General features: G+C 37.2%; 1 protein-coding gene across 17 annotated transcripts in view; it reads left to right on the forward strand.

Moving 5' to 3' along the window:
* Positions 1–22,009, forward strand: part of EPB41L2 (erythrocyte membrane protein band 4.1 like 2) — a 266,227-nt gene that overhangs the window by 130,687 nt on the left and 113,531 nt on the right. For all 17 annotated transcript variants that reach the window (XM_078155137.1, XM_078155138.1, XM_078155140.1 and 14 more), the window contains one exon: positions 16,647–16,751. In XM_078155137.1, the coding sequence (XP_078011263.1) occupies positions 16,647–16,751 (105 nt within the window). The remainder of the gene's footprint in view (positions 1–16,646; positions 16,752–22,009) is intronic.

Consider the following 22,009-nt stretch of genomic DNA (forward strand, 5'->3'; position numbering starts at 1 on the left):
TAAAAGAGATGTGTGTATAGTTGTGTATACACACGCATACATGCCCAGACATACACACACACACACACACACACACACTCCTATATTTATGCTCATATAGCAAGTCGCTGAAGCTAGTCTGTAACTGGGTCAGGACTTAAACCTAATACTTTAGGGCTCCAAGTTTAGGCCTCAGGCCACTTCATGGAGGCTGCCTCTTATGAGAAGTTATGAGAATATAATTGTTGATCCTGTGTGGTCCTTATAAGAATTGCTGTCCAGCAATTCAGTTCCATTAACAATGAAGTACCTACTGTGTTACACTGTACTGTGTTGGGGGAGATAAGTTTAGATACTAGCATTTATTTACCACCTACTATGTGCTAGGTACTAGAGATACAAGTATAAAGAGGCTGTTTTTACTTGCAAGGGGTTTACATCCTTCTGGGGTGATAACAGGTACATAAACCCCAAAGTACAATCAAAGTAGTTAAATACGAAGTAATTATGGAGGGAGGACACCAGCGGTTGGGAAATTCTTCCTGTAGAGGTTATGTTTAAGCTGTGTCTTGAGGCAGGGGATTCTAAGGTAAAAGTTAGGAGGGAGTACATTCTAGTCATGGGGGGCAGCCTGGGCAAAGGCATGCAGATGGGAGAGCAAGTGCTTTTTGTGAGAAAGAGAGGACTAGTTTGGCTGGTACTGTATAATGTATAGGAAGGGAAGTAACGCATCATGTAGACAGAAAAATAAGATGGGGTCAAATTATAAATGGCCTTTAAAGCAAGAGAGAGGAGTTGATATTTTATCCTAGAGGAAACTGGGAGCCAGTGGTGCTTTTTGAGTGGAGAAGTGAGACGGTCAGATCTTTACCTAAAGCAAATCACTTTGGATGCCAATTAGGAGGCCATTGAAATAATCTTGTTTAGAAGTGATGCAGGTCCAAACTAAGGGGTGGTTCTGTGAATTGAGAAAAGGTGTTAGAAGCCAGGGGTGTTGTAGAGGTTGAAACAGAAACATTTGACAATTGATTGGATGTGTGGGGTTAGGGAAATTGAAGAGTCAAGGATGACACTGAGGTTATGAGCCTGGGAAACTGGAAGAATAACACTGCCTTTGACAGAAATAAAGCATTTTGGAAGAGGGTGGGGTAGGTTTAAGTTGGCAGATGAGATACAAAATGACAAATGCGTAGAAAGGCACAAAATGGTGCCATGTGATGGAGAAATCAGAGAAGGTATTGTAGACCTACTTGGTTTTACTCATATAGTATTCCTTCCATTCCCATGCCTTTGCTTGACTGTGGATTGTTTAACATTTTTCATCAATGGCTTGAGTAAGGGCATAGACGGCAAGCTTATCAAATTGGTAGATGGCACAAATCCTAGAAGGTAGTGGACTTCACAATTGATAAATGTCATAAATGTGACATGACAGCCAAAAAAGCAAATTCAATCTTAGGCTGAATTCTGTAGTGTTGTGTTCAGTTCTGGACCTCACATTTTAATAAGGATTTGACAAGGGGGAGAGTATCCAGAAAAGAGGGTAATCAGGATGTATATCATAAATATGCAGGTTTAGACCAACAGATTTAGGCTTGATGTGTGAGGAAGAACTTTCCAATAATTTAAGATACTCAGATATAAAATGAGAAGCTCTAGAAGATGGTGGTTTTTTTGGTAGATGTTATAGAGCAAGAGTTCTTGGACTTATTTTGTGTGTATCATGTACCCCTTTGACAATCTGGTGAAGCGTATAGATGATATCTCAGAATAATATTTTGTTGGCTACATTCATAACTGAAGGAATTTTTGAATTTTATTTGGAGGGGTTGGTAAGAATAATGATGTAATTATATTTTCCCTTCCAGTTTTATGAACAACTTGAAGTCTATCTGTGAACCAATATAATTCTGTGCTAATTGGTACTTAATTGTTTTCTCTTTAAAAAAAGAGAAAACAATTGTTATTAAATAGTTTTGTGTCTTTGTCATTTTGTATTTTTTAGACAGAAATTAATATAAAGTAGTTATAACAAACCACTCATGTGGTATCATTTTTTGTCTGTAATAAACAAGTAAGAAAAAAGATATAAAAACAACATTTTAGCATCTTAATATGTCTTTGTTTAACTTTCTCTTTTAATTGTAAAAGCCAGTTCTGTGAGATTTTTTTTAGGATAGGAGGCTAGACTGTACATAATAGTTATAGTACTGCATGGGGAAGGGGACAATAATAGGTATTTTAGATTTGAAATATTTGATATTTTTAGAATACCATTCAATAATTAAAATATCCACATAGTTATATCATTTCACAATATGCTTTGTATCCCGTGGTATGTTGTAAACATTTCAGAACATTTTCATATGCACTCCTTGTTTAAGATCTTGGCCCCCCTCCATGGAATAAAAGATGACAGATATAACTCCCTCCAGACGTCATTGCTACATGGTGGACAAATGATGGCCTTGGCCTAATAGATCACTGGACAGTTGGATGTTCTGGACTAATTTGCACTCTAAATTTCCAAGGACATTTTCATTGTCCCAGTTCAAACACTCCAAATGAGAAATGCAACAGCAGGTGTGTGAATGGTGTTAATGAACGAATGAAAAAACGAAGCAAAACATTTATTAAGCATTTACCGTGTATAAAGCACTGAGGATACAAATAGGAAAAAAATAAGGCAGTCCTACTAGCTCTCAACAAACTTATATTTTAACAGGGAGAGGCAACATCCATAGTAAATTTCATCTGCAAGTCACTTGATTTTATGACACACATTAATTGTTATGTGTCTCACCTTTTAGTGTCTCATCTTTTTAAGACTAGAATGACTCCCGTAATATCTTGATATATGGTTTTATGTACCTTATATATAAAAATGAATTTTCTCTTTCATAAATAGATTTCTTTAACATTAATTATAAAATAGATATGCAAAAATGAATGAAATTTCCTTTTATTTCTAAATTATAGACTTTTTCCTGTAGTAAAAACATCAAACCTTTAATATAACTCCCCCACCCATTAGACTTGCTACCTGGGAGAGAAGTCAGCATTTTTCTAAAGAAAATAATTTTAAAAAAAATTTGTGAATGTATGCAGTAATTGTAACTAAGAACAAAATATTGCTCAGTTGAGGTCCATAATGATTTTTAATGACTAGATTAGAATGATTTGTAATTAATGTCTGTTTTTAGGGTGAAAGATAAATTATTGCATACTAGATAAATTCTTGTTCAAACAAATGATTCAATTACCATCAGAAATATTTTGTTAAAGATTCTATCTTAACCCTCCACCCCATCCCATCTTACCACCACCAATTTTGGTCATAGTTTTGAGGCAAATTTTTTCTTAGTACAGATAATCTATAGCTCAGTCTTTGAAATGAAAAAACAGGAAGAAAGAGAATAATAATTTATAAAGCGCCTGTTATGTGCTAGGTACTGTGCTAAGTCCTTTTTACAAATATTACCTCATTAGATCTTCACAGCAGCCCTGTAAAGGCAGATGCCATGACTATTCCAATTTTACAGTTGAGGAAACTGAGGCTAAGTTACTCTCTAAAGGTCACACAGCTAGTATGTGTTTGAGACTAGATATGAACTCAGATCTTCCTCACTGCAAGCCTGGTGCTCTTTTCACTGTCATTGTGCTATACCAGCTGCCAACTGAACAAATACCAGATTGTCCACTAAAGTCCTGCGTGTGATTTGGAGATCCTTGGGGTTCTGAAATGGTGTCAGTGGAACAAAAGCTGTACTTGGTGATATATATCAAAAAGGCCTGCCAGTGAGCTGCTGTGTCTGTTTTCTGAGAACCAGCCCAGTTAATTTTGGAGAAGCTTATCATTAAATACTAGAAGATTGGTCAATAAGCAGTTAACTGTTTTCATCACAGTAATCCAGGAAGAACTGGCTATTAAATTGTACCTCAAACCAATGAAATCAGATCTTTCAGTGCATTGAAATTAAATACCAAATAGCAAAGATTAAACTAATGGGTATTACAACTTGTAATCTGTCTAGGAGATCACATATCAGAGAAACCCCATCTTTCTATCTCTGGTAATTGCCTTGGAGAATTTATTCTTTTTTTTCCCTTTCATATTTGAAGATTGCAGAGATTACTGTCTGGCTATAGGAAAAATAGTCCTTATTCATATGATCAAGATGATATTTCATTTACAAATCCTGATTCTGCAGATTTGGGGCTCTCTCTCTTTTTAGGTAGGAAGCTCAGCTCTTTGGAAAACTGGGTCATGGAACTGACATGGTTTTTTGAACATCCTTGCATGAAATAGAATTTCTAATTGGATGTGGTAGCTTTTGTGGCACTTGCTTCAGCAAAACTAAGGTTCTTCTTGCAGCTGTCTTTGTTTTGATGCCAATTTTCTTGGCATCTTTATAGTTTGTCATTATTAAATTTCCTGAAGGTGCTCTGGAAAGTCAAATTTATTCTTTATGGAATTTCTAAAGTATGCATGTTTATCTACTGAAGAATCTTATAGATCAGCGTCTTGGACATTTGGAAATTCATAAACTTGGATGGGAGAAGAAATCATTACTTTCACTAACCTTTGGTCTTTTGTAATCCTATATATTTTATCCTGTGCTTTTAAAAACAGAATTCTGAGGAGGGGTCCATGGGCTTCACCAGACTATCACAGGGGTCCATCACACAGAGAGACAGAGACAGAGAGACAGAGAGAGAATATGAGCAGAGTGCTTTAAATATGTAGGACACTCTCCCTGCCCCTGAAATGAAGAGAGAACCCAACACAGGCATGAAGGTCCAAGGTTAAGAAATAGACAAATATGCAAACAAAAAAAGAACCCAGCCATAATGAGGCGCTATGGTGATAGGAAAGCTCAAGACTCAATCTCAGAAGACAAAAGACTTGAAAAAATCTATAAACAAAACATCAAAGAAAAATGCAAATTAGATACAAGCCCAATAAGAATTCTTAGAGAAGTTAAAGAAGGAGCTAAAATGATTTTAAAAACTAATTGAGAGCAGTAGAAGAAAGAATGGGAAAAGTTAATTAACAGCATGGTTAAAAAAAAAGTACAAAATCTTACTAAAGAAAATAACTCCTTGGAAATTAGAATTGGCCACACAGAAACTTAATTGACTCCATGAGACATTAAGAAACAATAAAACAAAGTCAGGGAGCCTAGATATCATATTTCAGGAAGTGATAAAGGAGAACTGCCAAGATATCTTAGAGCCAGAGGGCAAAGTTGAAATCAAAGGAATTCACTGGTCACCACCTAAAAGAAACCCCAAAGGAAAACTCTCAGGAATATTATAATCTGAAAGGGCCATGGCCATGGCAATCATGATCTCAGAGAAAGCAGGAGAATCCAGGATCATATCTATACCATGATGAGGTCAATGAGTAGGACTTGACTGAAGGATTAGTAACATTAATAGAAATTTTAAAAGTATGCATAGTTTTAAGAACTGTTTGTGAATGGAGATTCATCTAGTTGGGTCAGAACCAGTAATTTGCAGAGAGGAATCTATGACAAAGGATTGATAGGTAGGTTGGTGCAAGATGGTAGAGGGCCTTAATCACCAGTGTGAGGAGCCTCAACTTTGATGGGTAATAGGAAGCTGTTGAAATATTTTTAAGTGCCTTGATATGATCAGATCTGTCAGTGTGAAAGATGGATTGGGGGGTGAGAGTGGGGAAGAGATTGAAGATGTAATAACCAGCTATTTACTTGTAAAGTAATTATGATTTGTCAAGAATGGTTTTACTTAGACCAGAATCTTTGTCTTGAAGGTACATCACTGATATTGTCCTATGATGTTACTAGTAATGTGATGACTTGAGGACCCACATTTTAAAGTTTATGCTAATTGGGCAATTATAATAAAATTTTCATTTATAAAACCTCCTTTGAATAAAAATTCAACTATTTTATCCTCTTCAAACATACATAAAACATTGTCCTCCTCAGTACACTTTGTTGAATTCTTTTGAATGATCCTACATGTTTAGAGCCATTTACATTTTGGTGATAATACAGATTGAGGGGGCAAGGACAGAAAGAAGTCCTTGAGACGCACATACACACACTTTTGACTTTTTTGATTTTTAAAATAAGGACTTGAAGGTATAATGTTCGTATTTTCTCGGTAGTATTTAATTGATGCTAAAGTAAAAAAATTGAATAATTACAGTGTTGCACAATGCTGGCAACCTAGTAGCCATTATTTACTTGAAACAGATGAAGATTTTGTTGGACTTCTTCCTATACTGCATTGCTGTTCCAATTAAACTTTTATTACAAAAGACATTTAAAGGAAGCCTGCAGAAACAAATTTTATGCACGACTGAATAATTGGTATGGATTAAAAGTGACAGGATGTGGTTTTTATTGTTCCTTAAAGCTTTACTGAATCAAAATCAAATGGTTTTGTTCCTTATGTGTAGGTGTATGCACATGTACATATATGTAAACTTGCGTTTTTGACATAAGAGATTGAATTTGGGTTTGAATAATAAACCAATCATTCTACCATTATTAAAAATGAATGGGAATATCAGCATGATTAATTTGATATTCATCTATAAGAATTTATTATTTATGCCAGTTAATGAGCTAGTTGGTCTTTTTATAGCATCTGAACCTCACGTCATAGTTTAAAGTAATAAGTAGAAGAATATGTATCTTTTTTTTGAGTTGTTGTAGTCTTAATGCTATAATATAATTACCTTTAACAGAGTATTTTGTGGTTTACAAAATGCTTAATTCAGAACAATCTTATGAATTAGATGCTACAAATGTTGTCATCCCTATTTTATAGAAAAGGGAGCTGAGGCTCAGAGCTTAACTACTACCTTGCCCAAGGTCACAAAGTAGTCTGGATACCAGTTGCTTTACTTAATTCAGTAGGCACTCATTAAACTCCTGATAATTAAAAAAAATACACTGAGGATATAAAGATAACAATAAAAGACAGTTTCTGCCATCAAGGAAGATAATACCTCCTTACCGTAGCCTCTTCAATTTCCTTGGAACTCTCCAAACCTATGTTCCACCTCCTACAATTAGCCCTTCCCCTTACTTCCCCAGTTGCCAGAACCTTTCCCTACCCTGTTATTTTGTGTATGCTCAGGGTGTCCCAAAAGTTTTACTGCAGGTTTAAGTTTTAGTCAAAGTGTAATAGATTAATTAAGCAGATAGAATGTAAAACCCTTGAAGGCAGAGACTATTTCATTTTGTTTTTGGCATCCCAAGTGCCTAGCATATAGTGTAGGTGCTTGATACAATGTCTGACTGGTTGCAGGGGTTTACAGTCTACAACATGTAAATACATCAATTCAGTATAATTTGAGAAGAGAGAGATCACTAACAGCTAACTAGATCCAGAAAGCCCTTAAATCTTGTTGCAATTGTAAGTTGTTTTTGCTCTTAATTGTGGGACAGTATCTTAGCCCCATTGTGTTTTAAGCCAGCATTTCATAAAACCTGTGGCAGAAAAGTGAAGGGTATAGAGTTTTTCCAGCTTAATTGCTGGCATTGCTTTTAGGATTGGCTGAGGTTTCTTCTAGCACTGCCCCTGAATCTTTGGGTTAATTCGGAAGTCTAGAGTGGAATGAGGTGAGGAGGAAGCCTGTTAAGTGTCTGGAAGCAGGCCTATGAAGGTTCTGACAGGCACCTGAGTATAAAAAGTTCTGAGGAGACCCATCAGTATTCAGCAGTGGCTTTAACTCCTCTCCTCCATCTCTCTCCTTCCCTCCCCTTTCCCTCTTTCCCCTCCTCCCCTCTTCCATCTTTTCTCTTCTTTTCCTCTTCCTCTCTTTTCCCTTTCTCCTCCTCTCCCCTCCCCCATTCCCTCTCTCTTTTATACAACGCTGACCTACCTAGTTTTGAAAACCCTCGCAAAGAAAATTTCCTGGTTTTTGGAATCCTGAAAAAGCTGTTTTACAGATATTATGGTTGTGGACAACAGATTAGCTTTGGGATTGTGTGTGTGTCTGTTTGTGTGTGTGTGTTTTCAGTGTGCATGCTTTGAAATAGAAAATTAACACTTGTTTTGTGAAAAAACGACCATGCCATGAGGACAGCCTTCAGAATTACAGATTTGCTGCTGTGGTTTATATCTTCATTAGGATGGAGGCAGGTTTGTGTTTCCTGGTTTTGGGGACCAAAGAAACTGCACTTGTGCCTGAGCTTAGCTGCTTCTTGTTTGTGAGAGACAATTAGATGCAGTGAACTTGTTCCATAATTGATTTTGGGAAGTTTTTAAAATATCTGAAAGTTTAAAATTCTTGCTTTGGTAGGTGGAGACAGAAAACATCCTCTTTATCCATGGATGTTCTTCTATTCTGCCTTGGATAGCTATGGAAGCCACTGTCCCTATAATTTACAGTATAACATGTGCAAAAGCATATGTTCTCTGTACAGCAGGCGTTTATATGATTAATTATGCTTGCTAATGGTTTTGTGTCTTCACTAAGTTCAGGCTGTCCCCAAAGTCTTAGTGCACTTCTCTGCTTTAATGGCTTAAAGCAGACTTTGGGGATATCTTGTAAAAGCACACAAGTTGCTAACTACACTGTATTTTCATTTAAGGTCATTATAGAGCAGGTTCTCTGATAGATCCATTGGCAGAATATTCTTTTCTAGTATTTATATTCTTGTAATAATAACCACTTTTTACTTTTATTCCTGGAACCTTAAAACAGATTGAATTGCTATATTACATCCTTCATGTCAACAATGCCCCAACATTCTATTTTCCCACTGTTCTATCCTGTATTCTTCAGACCCTATGGAGGAAAAAAATTGGTTGCTATTAAAAGCTTGGTAGAAACACTCAACTCAACTTTTCTTCTGTGTCCCCCCCCGCGCCCTCCTTTTTAGTACATTCTCCAAATACCAGTACATAAAAGTTCTTTTGATTCATTAACAATAATATAATTATGTTATAGTAGTAGTAGTAAGTTATAATACCAGTAGTAGTAGTGATAATGGGGAGCTAGTATTGTGTAGTGGTACAAGAATTGGACTGGGTAGCAATTATAAAACCTGGGTTCTAGTCTAGCCACTGGATATTGTTGGGCAAATCAGTACACTTCTTAGCATCTTTTACTTCCTCTCTATAACGAATAGATTAGACTAGAAACTGGATGATATCTAAGGTTCCTTCTAGCTCTAAAATGATTTGGATTCTATTTTTAGAAACAGGATAATTTCCACATTTTTAAAGAGGTTGAGAGAGAACTTTTAAAAAAAACCCAACCAAGAGTAGACATTGGTAGAAACTAGGTAAGTTTCTAGACTTTGCTTCTGGAAATGTACTTTGAGGAGAAGGAAAAAAACCAAACTTCTCCAAAAAAAGATTTTTTTGATTTAAAATAAAAATGGAGGGAAGGTTACTTTGTGTGAGCTTTAGAAGACAACAGGATAATTAGTACTGATTGAAGATTGGTAGGAGGGGGAGAGCCATTGTAGGATTAATGTTGTCAGACTATCTCAAAAGCCCAGATATTTCTTACTCTGTACAGTTCCATTTGAGCTTTTTCCTCTCTAGACTGAATAACAGTGTCTCAGTTGTTTTGTTTGCTCTGCACATACCTTTCTCCCCTTGGCCTTTCATATTTGTATAGTATAGCTTTGAGTTAGGACCGAATACATAGCTTGAAGATCGAGCTGTGTGTGTATTCCATTGTGAGCTTTCCCGTCACTCTTCTCCGAAGTGCACAATAACTGTAGTGTCGAAGGGGCCTACACAGAGACAGTTGATGGTGGTTTTATAGAATTGCAGTGGTGTGTGGCATCTGTAGAAATCTGCAGGCTAAGCAATTGCAAGAATTCGTCTAAGCTGAGAGGCCTCCAGAAATGCCATGTTTTGGCCCCATTCACGAATGCCGCAAATAACAGGACAGGCATGGAAGACTTCACTTGAGTTCAGAGGCTTGACACTGCTGATCTTCGGTGATGCCAGCAACAGATTTAACTCCCCTTTATTGAGAGAACTTGTTTTCTCAAAGCAATCTCGCCACCCCCTGGTATAATTTCATAGCCTGGTCTGGGCTCTGACTCTCTCATACTCTCTCTCTCTCTCTCTCTCTCTCTCTCTCTCTCTCTCTCTCTCTCTCTCTCTCTCTCTCTCTCTCCCCTCCTTTTCTCCCTCTCTCTCTCCCCCCATTCTCCCCTCCCCACCTCTTTCCCTCCCTCTCCCCGCCCCCCCAACCAACCACTTCCCTCCCTCCTTTGTTTCTTGTATAATGGAACTATTGCCAAAAATCTGGTAGCCAGAAAGTAGAAGGAAGGTTTGCTTTTTAATTATCCACAGTCAAAACATATGGAAATGCCTTGTTTACATTGTGGGGAGTTGGGAAGTTACAGTTTGAGTGAGAGAAGAGAAATAGATAGCTAAAAATGTAGGCATCTGATATAGGGAACAAACTCTCTTGTATTGGACTTTTGCAAGTTTTAATAGCCACGTGCTCTATTTTTATTCCCTTGATTAAATATGGAAAAAAAAAACAAAAGAAAACAAATTTTACCATTGACACGATTGTCTTCTAAAGAAGTATAGCCTATTCAAAGTGTTTTGTTAGCAGAAAGTGAAAACAAGCCCCTGCAGCCCCTTTCTCCCATTGGTGAGTTCTTCCTGGAACCTCCATTCTGGGGAAGGGACCAACCATCTTTCATTCTGTGGTTTTTGCCACCATGCCTCAGCTGCCTATTCCTTATGCCCTTTAGGCATGAAGGTCCGGGGACAATTCAGGTAAAAAATATGGTGATAACAGAGATAACACTAACTTGAATGCCAGGATGCTGGATTCTTAGCTTTGATATCAAAAAGCTGTAGAAAAAGTATCCAAGTTACAACTTTTCTGAGTTTCAGGTTCCTCATTAGGAAAATTTGAGGGGGTTGAACTAAATAATCTCTAATGTCTCTGTCACCTTTAAATGTCATTCTGTGATTGTGCTTAACCTAAATTCTTATTTAATTTTCTATTTAGTGATACTTTAGTATATATAATAAAATTCTAACTTAAAAGTTTGCCTGTGACCTGTGGCCAGGTCACTTAACTGTCCTTTTCCTCATTTTCCTCATCTATAAAAAGAGAGCATATGACCAGATCATTTTAGTGAATCTTTATTACTTTTTATAGGACTCTAATTCTGTTAGACTGTGTGACCCTCCAAGTTAAGGGAGGAATAGGTGTCTGCCAGTTGGGGAGAGGTCACACTGGGTACAGCTTGGAAGAATTTATACTTCAAAGTGTCCAGCCCTTCACTCAAGTCCTATTTCAGTGGCTCATGGGGAAGTGACCCTGAGTTTTCTTAGCTTCTGCCAGTAGAGCACAAATTCTGGAAGACCTTACCAATTTGAAAAAGCTTCTTATATGGGGTCAGTTAAAAACTGTGTATCTATCCTCCAAGGACCAGCTCATCTATGTTCAAAGAGACCCTTCACCAGGGTTGAACACAGAGTGGTGCTTTTTTTCAGAGGGATGGGAGAAGGGAAGAGATAGGGATGGACCAGAGCTAAGATTATTTATTAGGGCAGAAAAGACTTAGACTCTTGTGTTGGTTGAGGGAGTATTCCCTACTGATGAAATCAGGGACTATCGATGTACCCAGCATGCAGTAATGTTTGTTTTTTTTTTTAAATCAGTTCAACCAATACTTGTTAAGCACCATTCTGTTAGTATCCTTTCTAAAATATGGTGCCTGTAACTGAATATGCTGTAATACAATTTGATATGATATAGACGTTGTCTGCCTAAGATAGAACAAAGTGATACTATCACCTTTCATGTTATGGACACTATCCATTCATTAGTGCTATGAGAAATGAAAGAGTTAAGTTTCCACATAAGTAGATGAGAAATCAGTGCAGACAGGCTGACTTCTCCGTCAGGGGGTGTGGGGTGATAACACAATTCTAGGCACATAGTGTATGTTAAGGATGGGGCATATAAGGAAGATTGTAACCGAGAAGGATTAGGGCCAATCTTGATCCTGAAGGGAGGAGTTAGGCAATCACTAACTGTAAAACTTGCTCTGGCTTCTTTTATGCGTGCAACTCTACCCTTCCAAGGAGGTGTGCCTGCTTCTTGTGAGAATCAAAAGGACTCATTTAAAGTCTTTGAGGGACATCAGTCTTCGGAACTGAGTCTGGGTTCATCTATATAACAAGTGCCAAGATAATTTTTGGTGGTTTTCTCATGCCATTAACTAGTATTCACCTAAAACACCTGAACCTTTCTTCACACAAACTGATGACTTGACATGGCTCCTCCATCTTGTACTTGTCACTCATATATATGTGTGTGTGTGTGTGTGTGTGTGTGTGTGTGTGTGTGTGTGTGTGTGTGTGTGTGTGTGTGTGTGTGTGTGTGTGTGTGTGTGTGTGTGTATATATATATATATATCTCCAAATGGTTTTTGATTTTGTTTTTAATATGAATTGAATGATGAGTTCCTTTCCCATTAACATCAGTCTCTGTATCATCCCTTTTTTCTTTTTCATCAGAATTTTCCTTGAGATCATCCTGTAATTGTCTTGTACCAACTTCTTCGAACCCTGTAGAATTTTAGTTCATGGGGGCTAGTCTTTCTCTGAAACAGCTGAAATCTATTCTCAACAAAATATGGGGTGTGTGTGTCATACTGGCTTTCTTTCTCTACTCTTGCAAATTCTAAGATGAATCAGTCACTTCCTCCCCAGCTACATAAATGTTAATAGCTATTATTATTTATTCATGACTCCATTTATGTGTTTGCTTGTTTATCTGTCTGTGACTTAATTACTAACTACATTATCACCTTGAGAAAGGGGCTGTTTTTGTTTTTGTGTTTCTTTTTACCCTCAGTGCTTAGCACAGATAAATAAATGCTTGTTGACTTGATTTTCCCTTTAATTATAGTTGTTTTCTAGAACCATAAATTTCTTCTGTTTCTGATGGTTGTAATTTGCATGTTTCCCTCAGAAATTCTTGGCAAATAATTAATTGGCTCTGGTTCTGGAGTCAGAGGACTTGGCTTCAAAACTCTCAACAACAAATTACTTAACCTCCTTGGCCTCAGTTTCCTCATATGTAAAATGAAGGGCTTGGACTAGATTGCCTCTGAGGCCCTTTACAGTTCTTGAGCTATTAAGCCTATGAACCAAACCTTTAGCTTTGAATACTTTTTGTGAAAGAATACTTGGCATCTCCTTAAGCGATACATAATTACTTGACCTTTTCAGGTTTCCCATACCAATAAAACTGGGTCCTTAAATTTCTTAAAAATACCTCCAGGGGATGAATCCTGAACATGTAATTGAGACAGGACATGTAATAATCTATTAGTAAAGAAGAATTTCTTGGTTGCCTGGAATGCAGAAAGTGAACAATGATCCCTTTTACTTGGTACAGTACTTGTAGTGTGCTTTATTATAATTGATGTTAATGTGTGACAAGGATGTAGGTGGTTTATTGAATTTCTTATTTTTTATACCTCATTGCTATTTGTAGGAACTCCCTGGTCTCCTCTTGAAATGTATAAAAGAGGGATCTTACCAAATATTTGAGAGAGGATGAATTTTTTTTTAAATAATCATCTCCACTCCTTAAAATTAAATAAACATATTTTGTAAGCCAGAAAGTGTTTCAATCACATATGAATGTGGAAGGCATCTCAGCATAGTTAGAGAATTTCTTGTTGAGCTAACTCGTACATACTACCCTCTGTAACATGGTAGGTAGATCATTGAGAGTTTCCAGAAGCACCTGGAAGCTATATGGCTTGTGACCAAAGTTATGTAATTATTCAGGTCAGAGGAGACATTCAAGCCCAGGTTTTCCTGATTCCAAGCCAAGCACTCTCCTTTATGCCATTTGACCTCTCATTTTAATCATGTCAATTTGTAAGTTACATAAAAATTGGAAATATATTTATAATTAATTGCTTTTCTTCAAGTTGGGAGACTTGTACCAAGAGGCTGCTGGTGGTTGGAATTTACCAGCCATTTGGCCTACTTGAAATTAATTTATAATCTCAATGGTATATGTATATTTAAATGCACACAAACATAGACAGACTGTGTCCTAATATACGTATGTGTGTATGTCATGCTCTTCCAATCTAAGTCATATGATAAATTTAAATCATCATCTCTTGTGAGTGATAACTGTAGTACATGACTAAAATTGCCTGATAGGGCATTCTTCTCTTGTTTACAAAAGATTCTGATGCATATTTAAGTGTCATCATCAAAGACTGATGGGAAGAGGGAAATATCCAATATCTTTCTGTAAGGGCTTCTAAGGCATTAATTTCTAACCTCTGACCAAGATAAGGCACAGCCTTTTTTTTTTTTAAAGGGAAGAGACAGGGCAAAATTGCCAAATGAGATAAACTACCAGCTGCACTTAACTTGAAGTTCTGTGAGATTGGAAAATGAAATATTTTTTCGCTCTTCCCCACTGTAATATGTTTAGGAAATATTGAACTTTATTGTACTAAACTGTGAACACTTGGATGAAATGGTCTCACTCATTTAAAAAGTACTAGAGGCTGTTTTCCTTTTTCCTCTTGGAGCCCAGCAGAGTGTTTGTATAAACTCATTAAGGAAAAGGAGGAGTGTGTCTGGCTTTACTTCTCTGTTGGGTGTTCCCAGGGGGCACACATCTTAATTGGAAATGAGCTTACCCCTTTGACTGTGTTCTGTCATTGATTGGACAATAAGCTTTTCTATGGTTGTCAAAGGCATTTATGTTCCTGTTGATAGCAGTCTGCTTAAATAAAACAACCTATTTGCGATCAAGTGTATGAAGAGTATATCAAATGCTTGAGAGGCAGACAGTGTAATACCCCATTCCCAATAAATTTACACTGTTTGAATGAATACAGGCAGTATATTGTTTTAACAGGAATTTTAAAGGGATGTTTATATATAGCTGGCTAAAAAAAAAATCTTTATATTCTGTAAATATGGAGGAACAAAATTAATCCTCTATGTCCACTGAATATTGATGGACCTCCTTCTGCAGTTACATTGTCCAAAAGTATTTTGTTTTGTTTTTGAAAGGATAGGGGGTGGGGAGAGAAATATCCCTGGGGATATAAGCATGAGTACCAATTTCTTTATATTTGCACAGGATAACTTGCTTGTTAGTGGTGGTAGTGAGTTAAGAAACACTTTGAGCATACCTCCATCCTCAGCACCTCTCTCTTAAATCCTTCCAAAAACTCCTTTTAATGCTTCTGTTCATGAGTTCTCTTGAGATCTACGACTGGTACCAAGAAAATGGAGTACGTTCCTTTTCTTTTTTCCCTTTTCATATTTTTTATTGTATAAAAGTCCATCAGTACTCAGAATTTGTGTCTTGTTTTATGATGAAAACTGAAATAAAAGTGAAATATGGGCCATGTCCTAACTCTACTGTGTCCTGGAATGACCACACCTGGAGGATTGTCTTTCAATTTGTGTACCATGTTTTTGGAATAATTTTCTCTGGTTCTAATGCATTGAGAGGCAGGGGCCATGACACAGAGAGGTAATTGAAGGTCATACTCTTGCAGTCAAATAAAGGATCTGGGAATGGGAGCTGAGAATGCAAAGCTCAGAGAAGAGATGCTTCTGAGGGATATGATAGCCTTTTGTGTGCATTTTTAGGGCTGCTATACATAAAGGGGAGTAGACTTCTTATTGGCTTTAATTATAGAATTAGAAATTGAGGAAAGGAAGATTTACATTTAATGTAATGAAATAACTTCTAATAATTAGTGCTAAAGTGGAATGGGCTGTTTTGGGAAGTTATGGATTACCCATTGGCTGGAAACCTTCCATTGATGATTATTTAACCATTTCAGGCTATGTAGAAGGGATCCCAGTTCAGGTATGGCTTGGTTAGACTAGCTGACCCCAGAGAACTTTTTTCAACTTTGAGATTTCTTGATAATAATTGTCAGTGATGATAATAATAACCAGTGCCTTCAAGAGGACCCGTGATCTCATTGCTTCAAGAGTTCTTTCCAAGTGAGGCAGATCATAATCCATTCTGTGTGCCCTTAGTTCTACTAAGAATTAGTCATAGGAGGTCCATCCAGCATTCTGGAGGCTTTCATTGGCATTTTATATTTCAGAGCCATAGAACGACAACCATAAAATGTTAATATTTCAGTAACGGGCGTTTGCTTTCGTGTGATTTTCCATAGTAAAAGAGCTTTTTGGTTTTCTGAAATCAGTCCAGGCCGATCTTACTCCCCCTTTTCAACTCATCCACTATGTATAAATTGATTTAAAGTTTGTAATTATACTTGCTGTATACATGGTGTCCCAAAAGTCTTAGTGTAGTAAGACTTTTGGGACTTTCTGTATTACTTCAATTGGTCTTCACAACCATCCTGTGAAGTTCGTTGGTGCTATAAATCCCTGTTTTACGGAAGTGTAGACTCCAGGCTGTAGGAAGCTAAGTGAGACTTTGTTTCAGGTCCCAGAGCTAAACAGTGTATGAAATAGGATTCAAAAAATCAAACTGCTATGACACCTAAGCAAAACAAAAATGCATGGATGAGTTGGCACTCAATTTTTTTATTAATCCATTTAAAATCTTACTCTTTACACTTTTGTTAATATTAAAATTGTATGAGAAAGGCAAGAGAGCACTAAAAGTGTTTTCTTTTCTTTTGCAGAAACGGGCTACAGGTCAAGTACTATTTGACAAAGTATGTGAACAACTCAATTTACTGGAGAAGGACTATTTCGGGCTTTTATTTCAAGAAAACAATGATCAGAAGGTAAGAGGAATTGTTTTTATTTCATTTATCTCTTTGAAAAAGGTAGTACTTTCTCTCTGAAATAGTTTATTTTGTCCTAAGTAAACCTTCTTAGATTTTGCTTCTCATTCATTGAATTTTAAAGAAAATGTGAATCTATAAAATGGAATAGGTAATCTGGCATTTATCACCAAAGATCAGAAGGAAAGATGCAATGTGGTAGATGTAGTTATATGCAGAATGCTCCTCTTCTTTTTCACCTCTGCCTTCTGACTTTCTGGCTTCCTTCAAGACCCAGCTCACATCCCACTTTCTGCAAAAGGCCTTTCCTCATTCTGCTTAGTCTTTTCTCCTTCTCCCATTTGTTCTGTGTACATTGTGTACGTACATAGTTATTGGCATATTGTATCTCCCATCAGAATATGACATCCTTGCACTAGAACTGTGCGTTTGCCCTTTTTTGTATAGCTTAGCACAGTGCTTGATACATAAGAGCTTAATCAATGCTTGTTCACTGACTGATTAACTGGGACTAAAAGCTAGGGCGGAGGAGTATTCCATCATCCTGCCAACCCAGGTTTATGCAGGTAACAAAAAGAGGGAGGGATAAAACAAACTCAGTGAATAAAAGGATCTTGACAAATAAGAGTATCAGGTTAAATATAAGTAAAATTTAGTAGAGATAAATGTAAAGTTTACCTATATGCTAACTTCACAAGGAGAATATAGGGGAGTATGGTTACATAGCAGTGTTTCTGTAAGAGATTTGGGGATTTTAATGAAAAACCCAATACAGTCTTAAATTGTGTTATAAGAGGCATGTCTTCTAAGAATAAGGAGATAATTCACCAGTAACCTAGGGGACATCCAATCTTCCAGTTGCTGAATGGATTTAAGAGGTGTAATAAACTTTGAAAACCTATTGGAATTCATTCATCCACCTTCTTTTTTTTTTTAAACCCTGTACAAATTAGATATTATTGGTAGAATCAGAACCAGGTTAAAATCTGTGCCGGCTTGGGGTTTGTATGATATAAACTGTGGTTTCTTGTACATCCCAGCTGCCGCTTGGTTTGTATAACTGAAATTCTTGTACTTTTAAAATCGACTTTGAAGATTTGAGAACACCATGCATCCAGTATACAACCAAATTAATCTTTCTGTGATTGGATTACTCTGGGGGATAAGCCAGTTATGTCTTCCAACTTAATTGCTGTCATGCCCAAGGGATCCTGGGACCATAGGATTAATAAGGGGTAGGGGAATAGTTAGGGAGCTGGCAGCTTTTACCAGATGGTAAGTAGAGAGCTATGGGAGGCAGGTCCTGGATGATAGCCAGGCTGTGCTACCTGTGGAGCATTTCTGAGTGCAAGTGGGAAATTGTGGCTGGACGGGGTAGGGCTGGGGGTTGGGGTGAGGGTGAGAGCTGTAACAAAGTAAAAGTCAGGCCAGAGGAAAATTGGGTGGTTGAGTCATCAAAAATCTGGGAGTGGGGCAAGGAGGAGGAAGGGGATCTGTAATTGAAGGGGATCTGTAATTGAAGAGGCAAAAAAAAGCATTCTCATATTGCAGCCCTGGGAGAAGAAATAAGGTTCAGCAAAGTTCCTGAAGATATAGGATCTCTTGATAGTCTCGGATGGCCCTTGTCATTCTTAAAGGAATGCCTCTCAGCCAGGCCTTGAGACCCAGCCAGGGCCTAAAAATTTCTGAGGTAACTCCATGTTGAAACTGAAGCTATACAAAAAAGGGGCAAAAACACAGTTCTGGCTGCTGAGGCAGCTAGGTGGAGCGGTGGATAGAGCACTGGCCCTGGGAGGCAGTAGGACCTGAATTCAGATATGGCCTCAGATACTAACTAGTTGTGTGACCCTAGGCAAGTCACTTAACCTCAATTGTTCCTCATTCCCCCCAAAAGAAAAAAGAAACTGAAGTGTGTGGATGGCTGTTGACTGTGACCCCAAATTGCCATATTTCTCCCAGATTTTGTTTTTTCACATAGATGTACTTCATTGCAATGGTGTTGCAATCCTGACCCCTCGTTCGCAACCCTGAATGGCTTATAAAATTTCCTACAAGTGGCTTCAAGTATTGGAAAAAAAAAAACTAAACTATTTCCCATTTCAGTTAGGAAGACCTGTGCTGAGGAAATATCCTCTGACAACACCAACAGGCATTTTTTTCTTCAACTTAGACACCTAAATACCAAGATTTAGATGTGATTTACTTAGGGTCACACAGCCAGTGTGTGGAAGAGATGATATTTCCTCAGCACAGGACTTGCAATGTTAATGAAATCATGAATCCAGTCTCTTTCCTTACTTTGTGCCCGGCACTATACTAGTTTTGGGGGATACAAAGACATAAAAAACATTTCCTCCCCTTAAAGAATTTACAGTCTATATTCCCAAACAGATATTCTGCCTTTGTTGTTGTTGGGTAGTTTTTCAGTCATATTGGACTCTTTGTGGACAGAAATACTGGAGTGGTTTGCCATTTACTTCTCCAGTTCATTTTACAACGAGGAAAAGGAGGCCAACAGAGTTAAGGGACTTGCCCAGGGTCACACGGCTAGTAAGTGTCTGAGGCCAAATTTGAACTCAGGTCCTTTTGACTCCAGGGCCAGCACTCTATCCACAGTGCTACCTAGCTGCTCTAAATATCTGCCTACTAAAATTTATTTTTAATATTTTTCCTCCTTTATTTTCCCCCCTATACCTATTAGAACTCTGTACAGGAACTTATTATTGTGTCTATCTGGCAACGTTTTCAAGAAATATTTTGTAATAATTAAAGAAGAAATCATGAAATTTTTAACTGAAATGAAAGAGGTGTTAATAAATGATTGTTTCTTCCTTCTCCTCTTTCTTGGTTTTTGTGACACTGTTCTCTCCTTGTTCTTGTCTTACCTGCTATCCAACTGGGAAGATATGGGATGTTAGTTAGTGGGGATGAATGGAGCAAACAAGGATTTTTTGAAGGTAGGGGAGACATGGGTATGTTTGTAGGTAGTTGGGAAGCAGCTATTAGACAGGGAGATTGGAGTAAGGGATGAAAAGCAGGGGGCAATCCCTTGGAGATGGAATGGAATGGGATCACTTGTGAATATGTAGGGGGGTTTTCTTGGGGTATGGAATAAGGTCACCTCTTCATGTGAGACGGGAGGCTGTGAAGGAGGAAATGGTGGTAGAAGGCATCTGAATGATGTGAAATGAGAAAAGAAAAGGTGAGCTGGAAGTGAATGGCTTTGATTTTTTTCAGTGAAATGCAAATTTCAGCATAAGGATATTGAAGTACCTCTAGATCACAAAAAGTACTACTACTTTCCATGGTGAGATTTGTATTTGCTTTGGCAAAAGTCTCTTGTTTATCATTTCAGTTTATCATTTAAAAAGAAAAAAGGCCAACCAAGGTCACTGTTGTTTGTATGAAGATTATTCCATTGAAACAAAAATCTCAACCCTACCTTTGATGTAACCAGAGCTCAGTTGCTTTTTTTCAGTTAGACACTAAGTTGGAAGAGTTTCAGTTCACACTGTGCATAAAAACACATCCATTTCAGCGTTAGATCTTTTTTATGTCTGTTGAGAACGATTATGCAAATTCTGCTATGGAAAATGTCATTTGAAATCTTGATGGCAGTTGAACAGCAATGTATCACTCTAGAGGTGAGTTCTATGTCCGTATAATTCTTGCATTGATTTCTAAATTTCATTAAGAATTTTGGACTCTCTTTAAAGGACAGATGTTGCCTTGAAACTTTGTTGTTGGCAGTTGGCCCGTGGATTGTAATATAGTTTTGCTGAATGGTGTATTTGAAGAGAAATTCGTTAGAGGTGCTAATTGATATTAACAGCTAACTTCCTGTGAAAAAAACAATTAAAGCACATTTAATGGTTATATCTTTTTTTTTTTGGCAGTAGACTAAAACTAAAAATTGTACACCCAGAAAAATAAATTTCCTTTGATAATATGTGGCATGCATTGCAGATGGGTCTCATTTTACCTTGAAATACCAAGGATTCATTTAAACAAACAGACCAGAAAAACGAGTGTACCAGAGGAGGCTATCTGTTTCCTGAGAGCTAAGAACACTGAACCTTTTGCATTGAATTAAGCAAAAGGTACATTTTACCTGCTCAGTAAGACCCTTCTGTGTTTGGTTAAGAACTACCTGTCTTCTGTTTGCTGTTAACCTGAGCAGATATATAAGGTTTAAAGTCTCTGATATAGCTGTCTTCCAGGATCAAATGTTAGTCCAGGGGTGGGGAACCTGCCACCTCAAGGCACACAAATCCTTGTTCTGTGAAGTTTGGATTCAGCCAAAGGACTGTATTTGAGGACCTAGAGGGCCACATGTGGCCTCAAGGCTGCAGGTTCCCCACCCCTGTAGTTAGTCACTATTTCTCTCCTCGCCTGATGGAAACCTTATATTTTCCATTTAATTTACCTCCTGTTTTACCTGCTGTTGTGAAAATTGTCTGCGAGCAGTATTTATCCTAAGTTGTATAAAAACACTTTTAAATTTGGAAAGGCAAAATAAAGGAGTGGGTTTCATTGTATATGCAGAGGCAACAAGAAACGTTATTTTGTGGGACAGTTGTCTTGCTTTACAGTGAGCATAATTAGCATAAGCAAAAACACCACTAGGAAAATAATTGCAGTTTACATTCCAACATCTGTTTCAGAGTATGCAGTAGGGAAATTCCTTGAGCTTGAGAAGCTTTTCCAAATCTTGATACTTAAATGCAAAAGGAGAATACAGGGGAAGATAGAGAAAAATAAATTGGGAAGCAGAGTCTTGTAGATTACACAGAAAGAAATCCCATACCTTTATATGTCATGAGTACTTTTTAAAAACATTTTTATTTCGTTAAATATGTCCCAATTATACGTAAAAATTTTTTAACATTCACTTTTTAAAAATTTTGGTTTCCTCTCTCCCTCTTTACCTCACCCCACCCAATGAGAAGGAAAGCAATATAGTATTGATTATACATGTGAAATCATGCAAAACATTTCCATATTAGCTCATGAATATTTTGTTAAAGAAGTAAAAGAAGGGACTGGACATAGTAAGCACCTCAGATCATAAGATACAAACATAATCATCTTAACAGACTGTGAGTGACTGATAATTGATGTGGGAACCATTTCCCTATCAGATGTCTATATGTAGTAATACCTGCTTATCATAGATTAAAGTTTAAAATAAACACATAATAAGTAAGAAGAAAGGGTAAAAATGAGAAGATATTTTGTGTTTTCATCTGGCCTATTGA

The sequence above is a fragment of the Phascolarctos cinereus genome, unplaced genomic scaffold, assembly GCF_003287225.1.
Source record: "Phascolarctos cinereus isolate Bilbo 61053 unplaced genomic scaffold, phaCin_HiC Scaffold_5;HRSCAF=322, whole genome shotgun sequence".
Taxonomy (NCBI): domain Eukaryota; kingdom Metazoa; phylum Chordata; class Mammalia; order Diprotodontia; family Phascolarctidae; genus Phascolarctos; species Phascolarctos cinereus.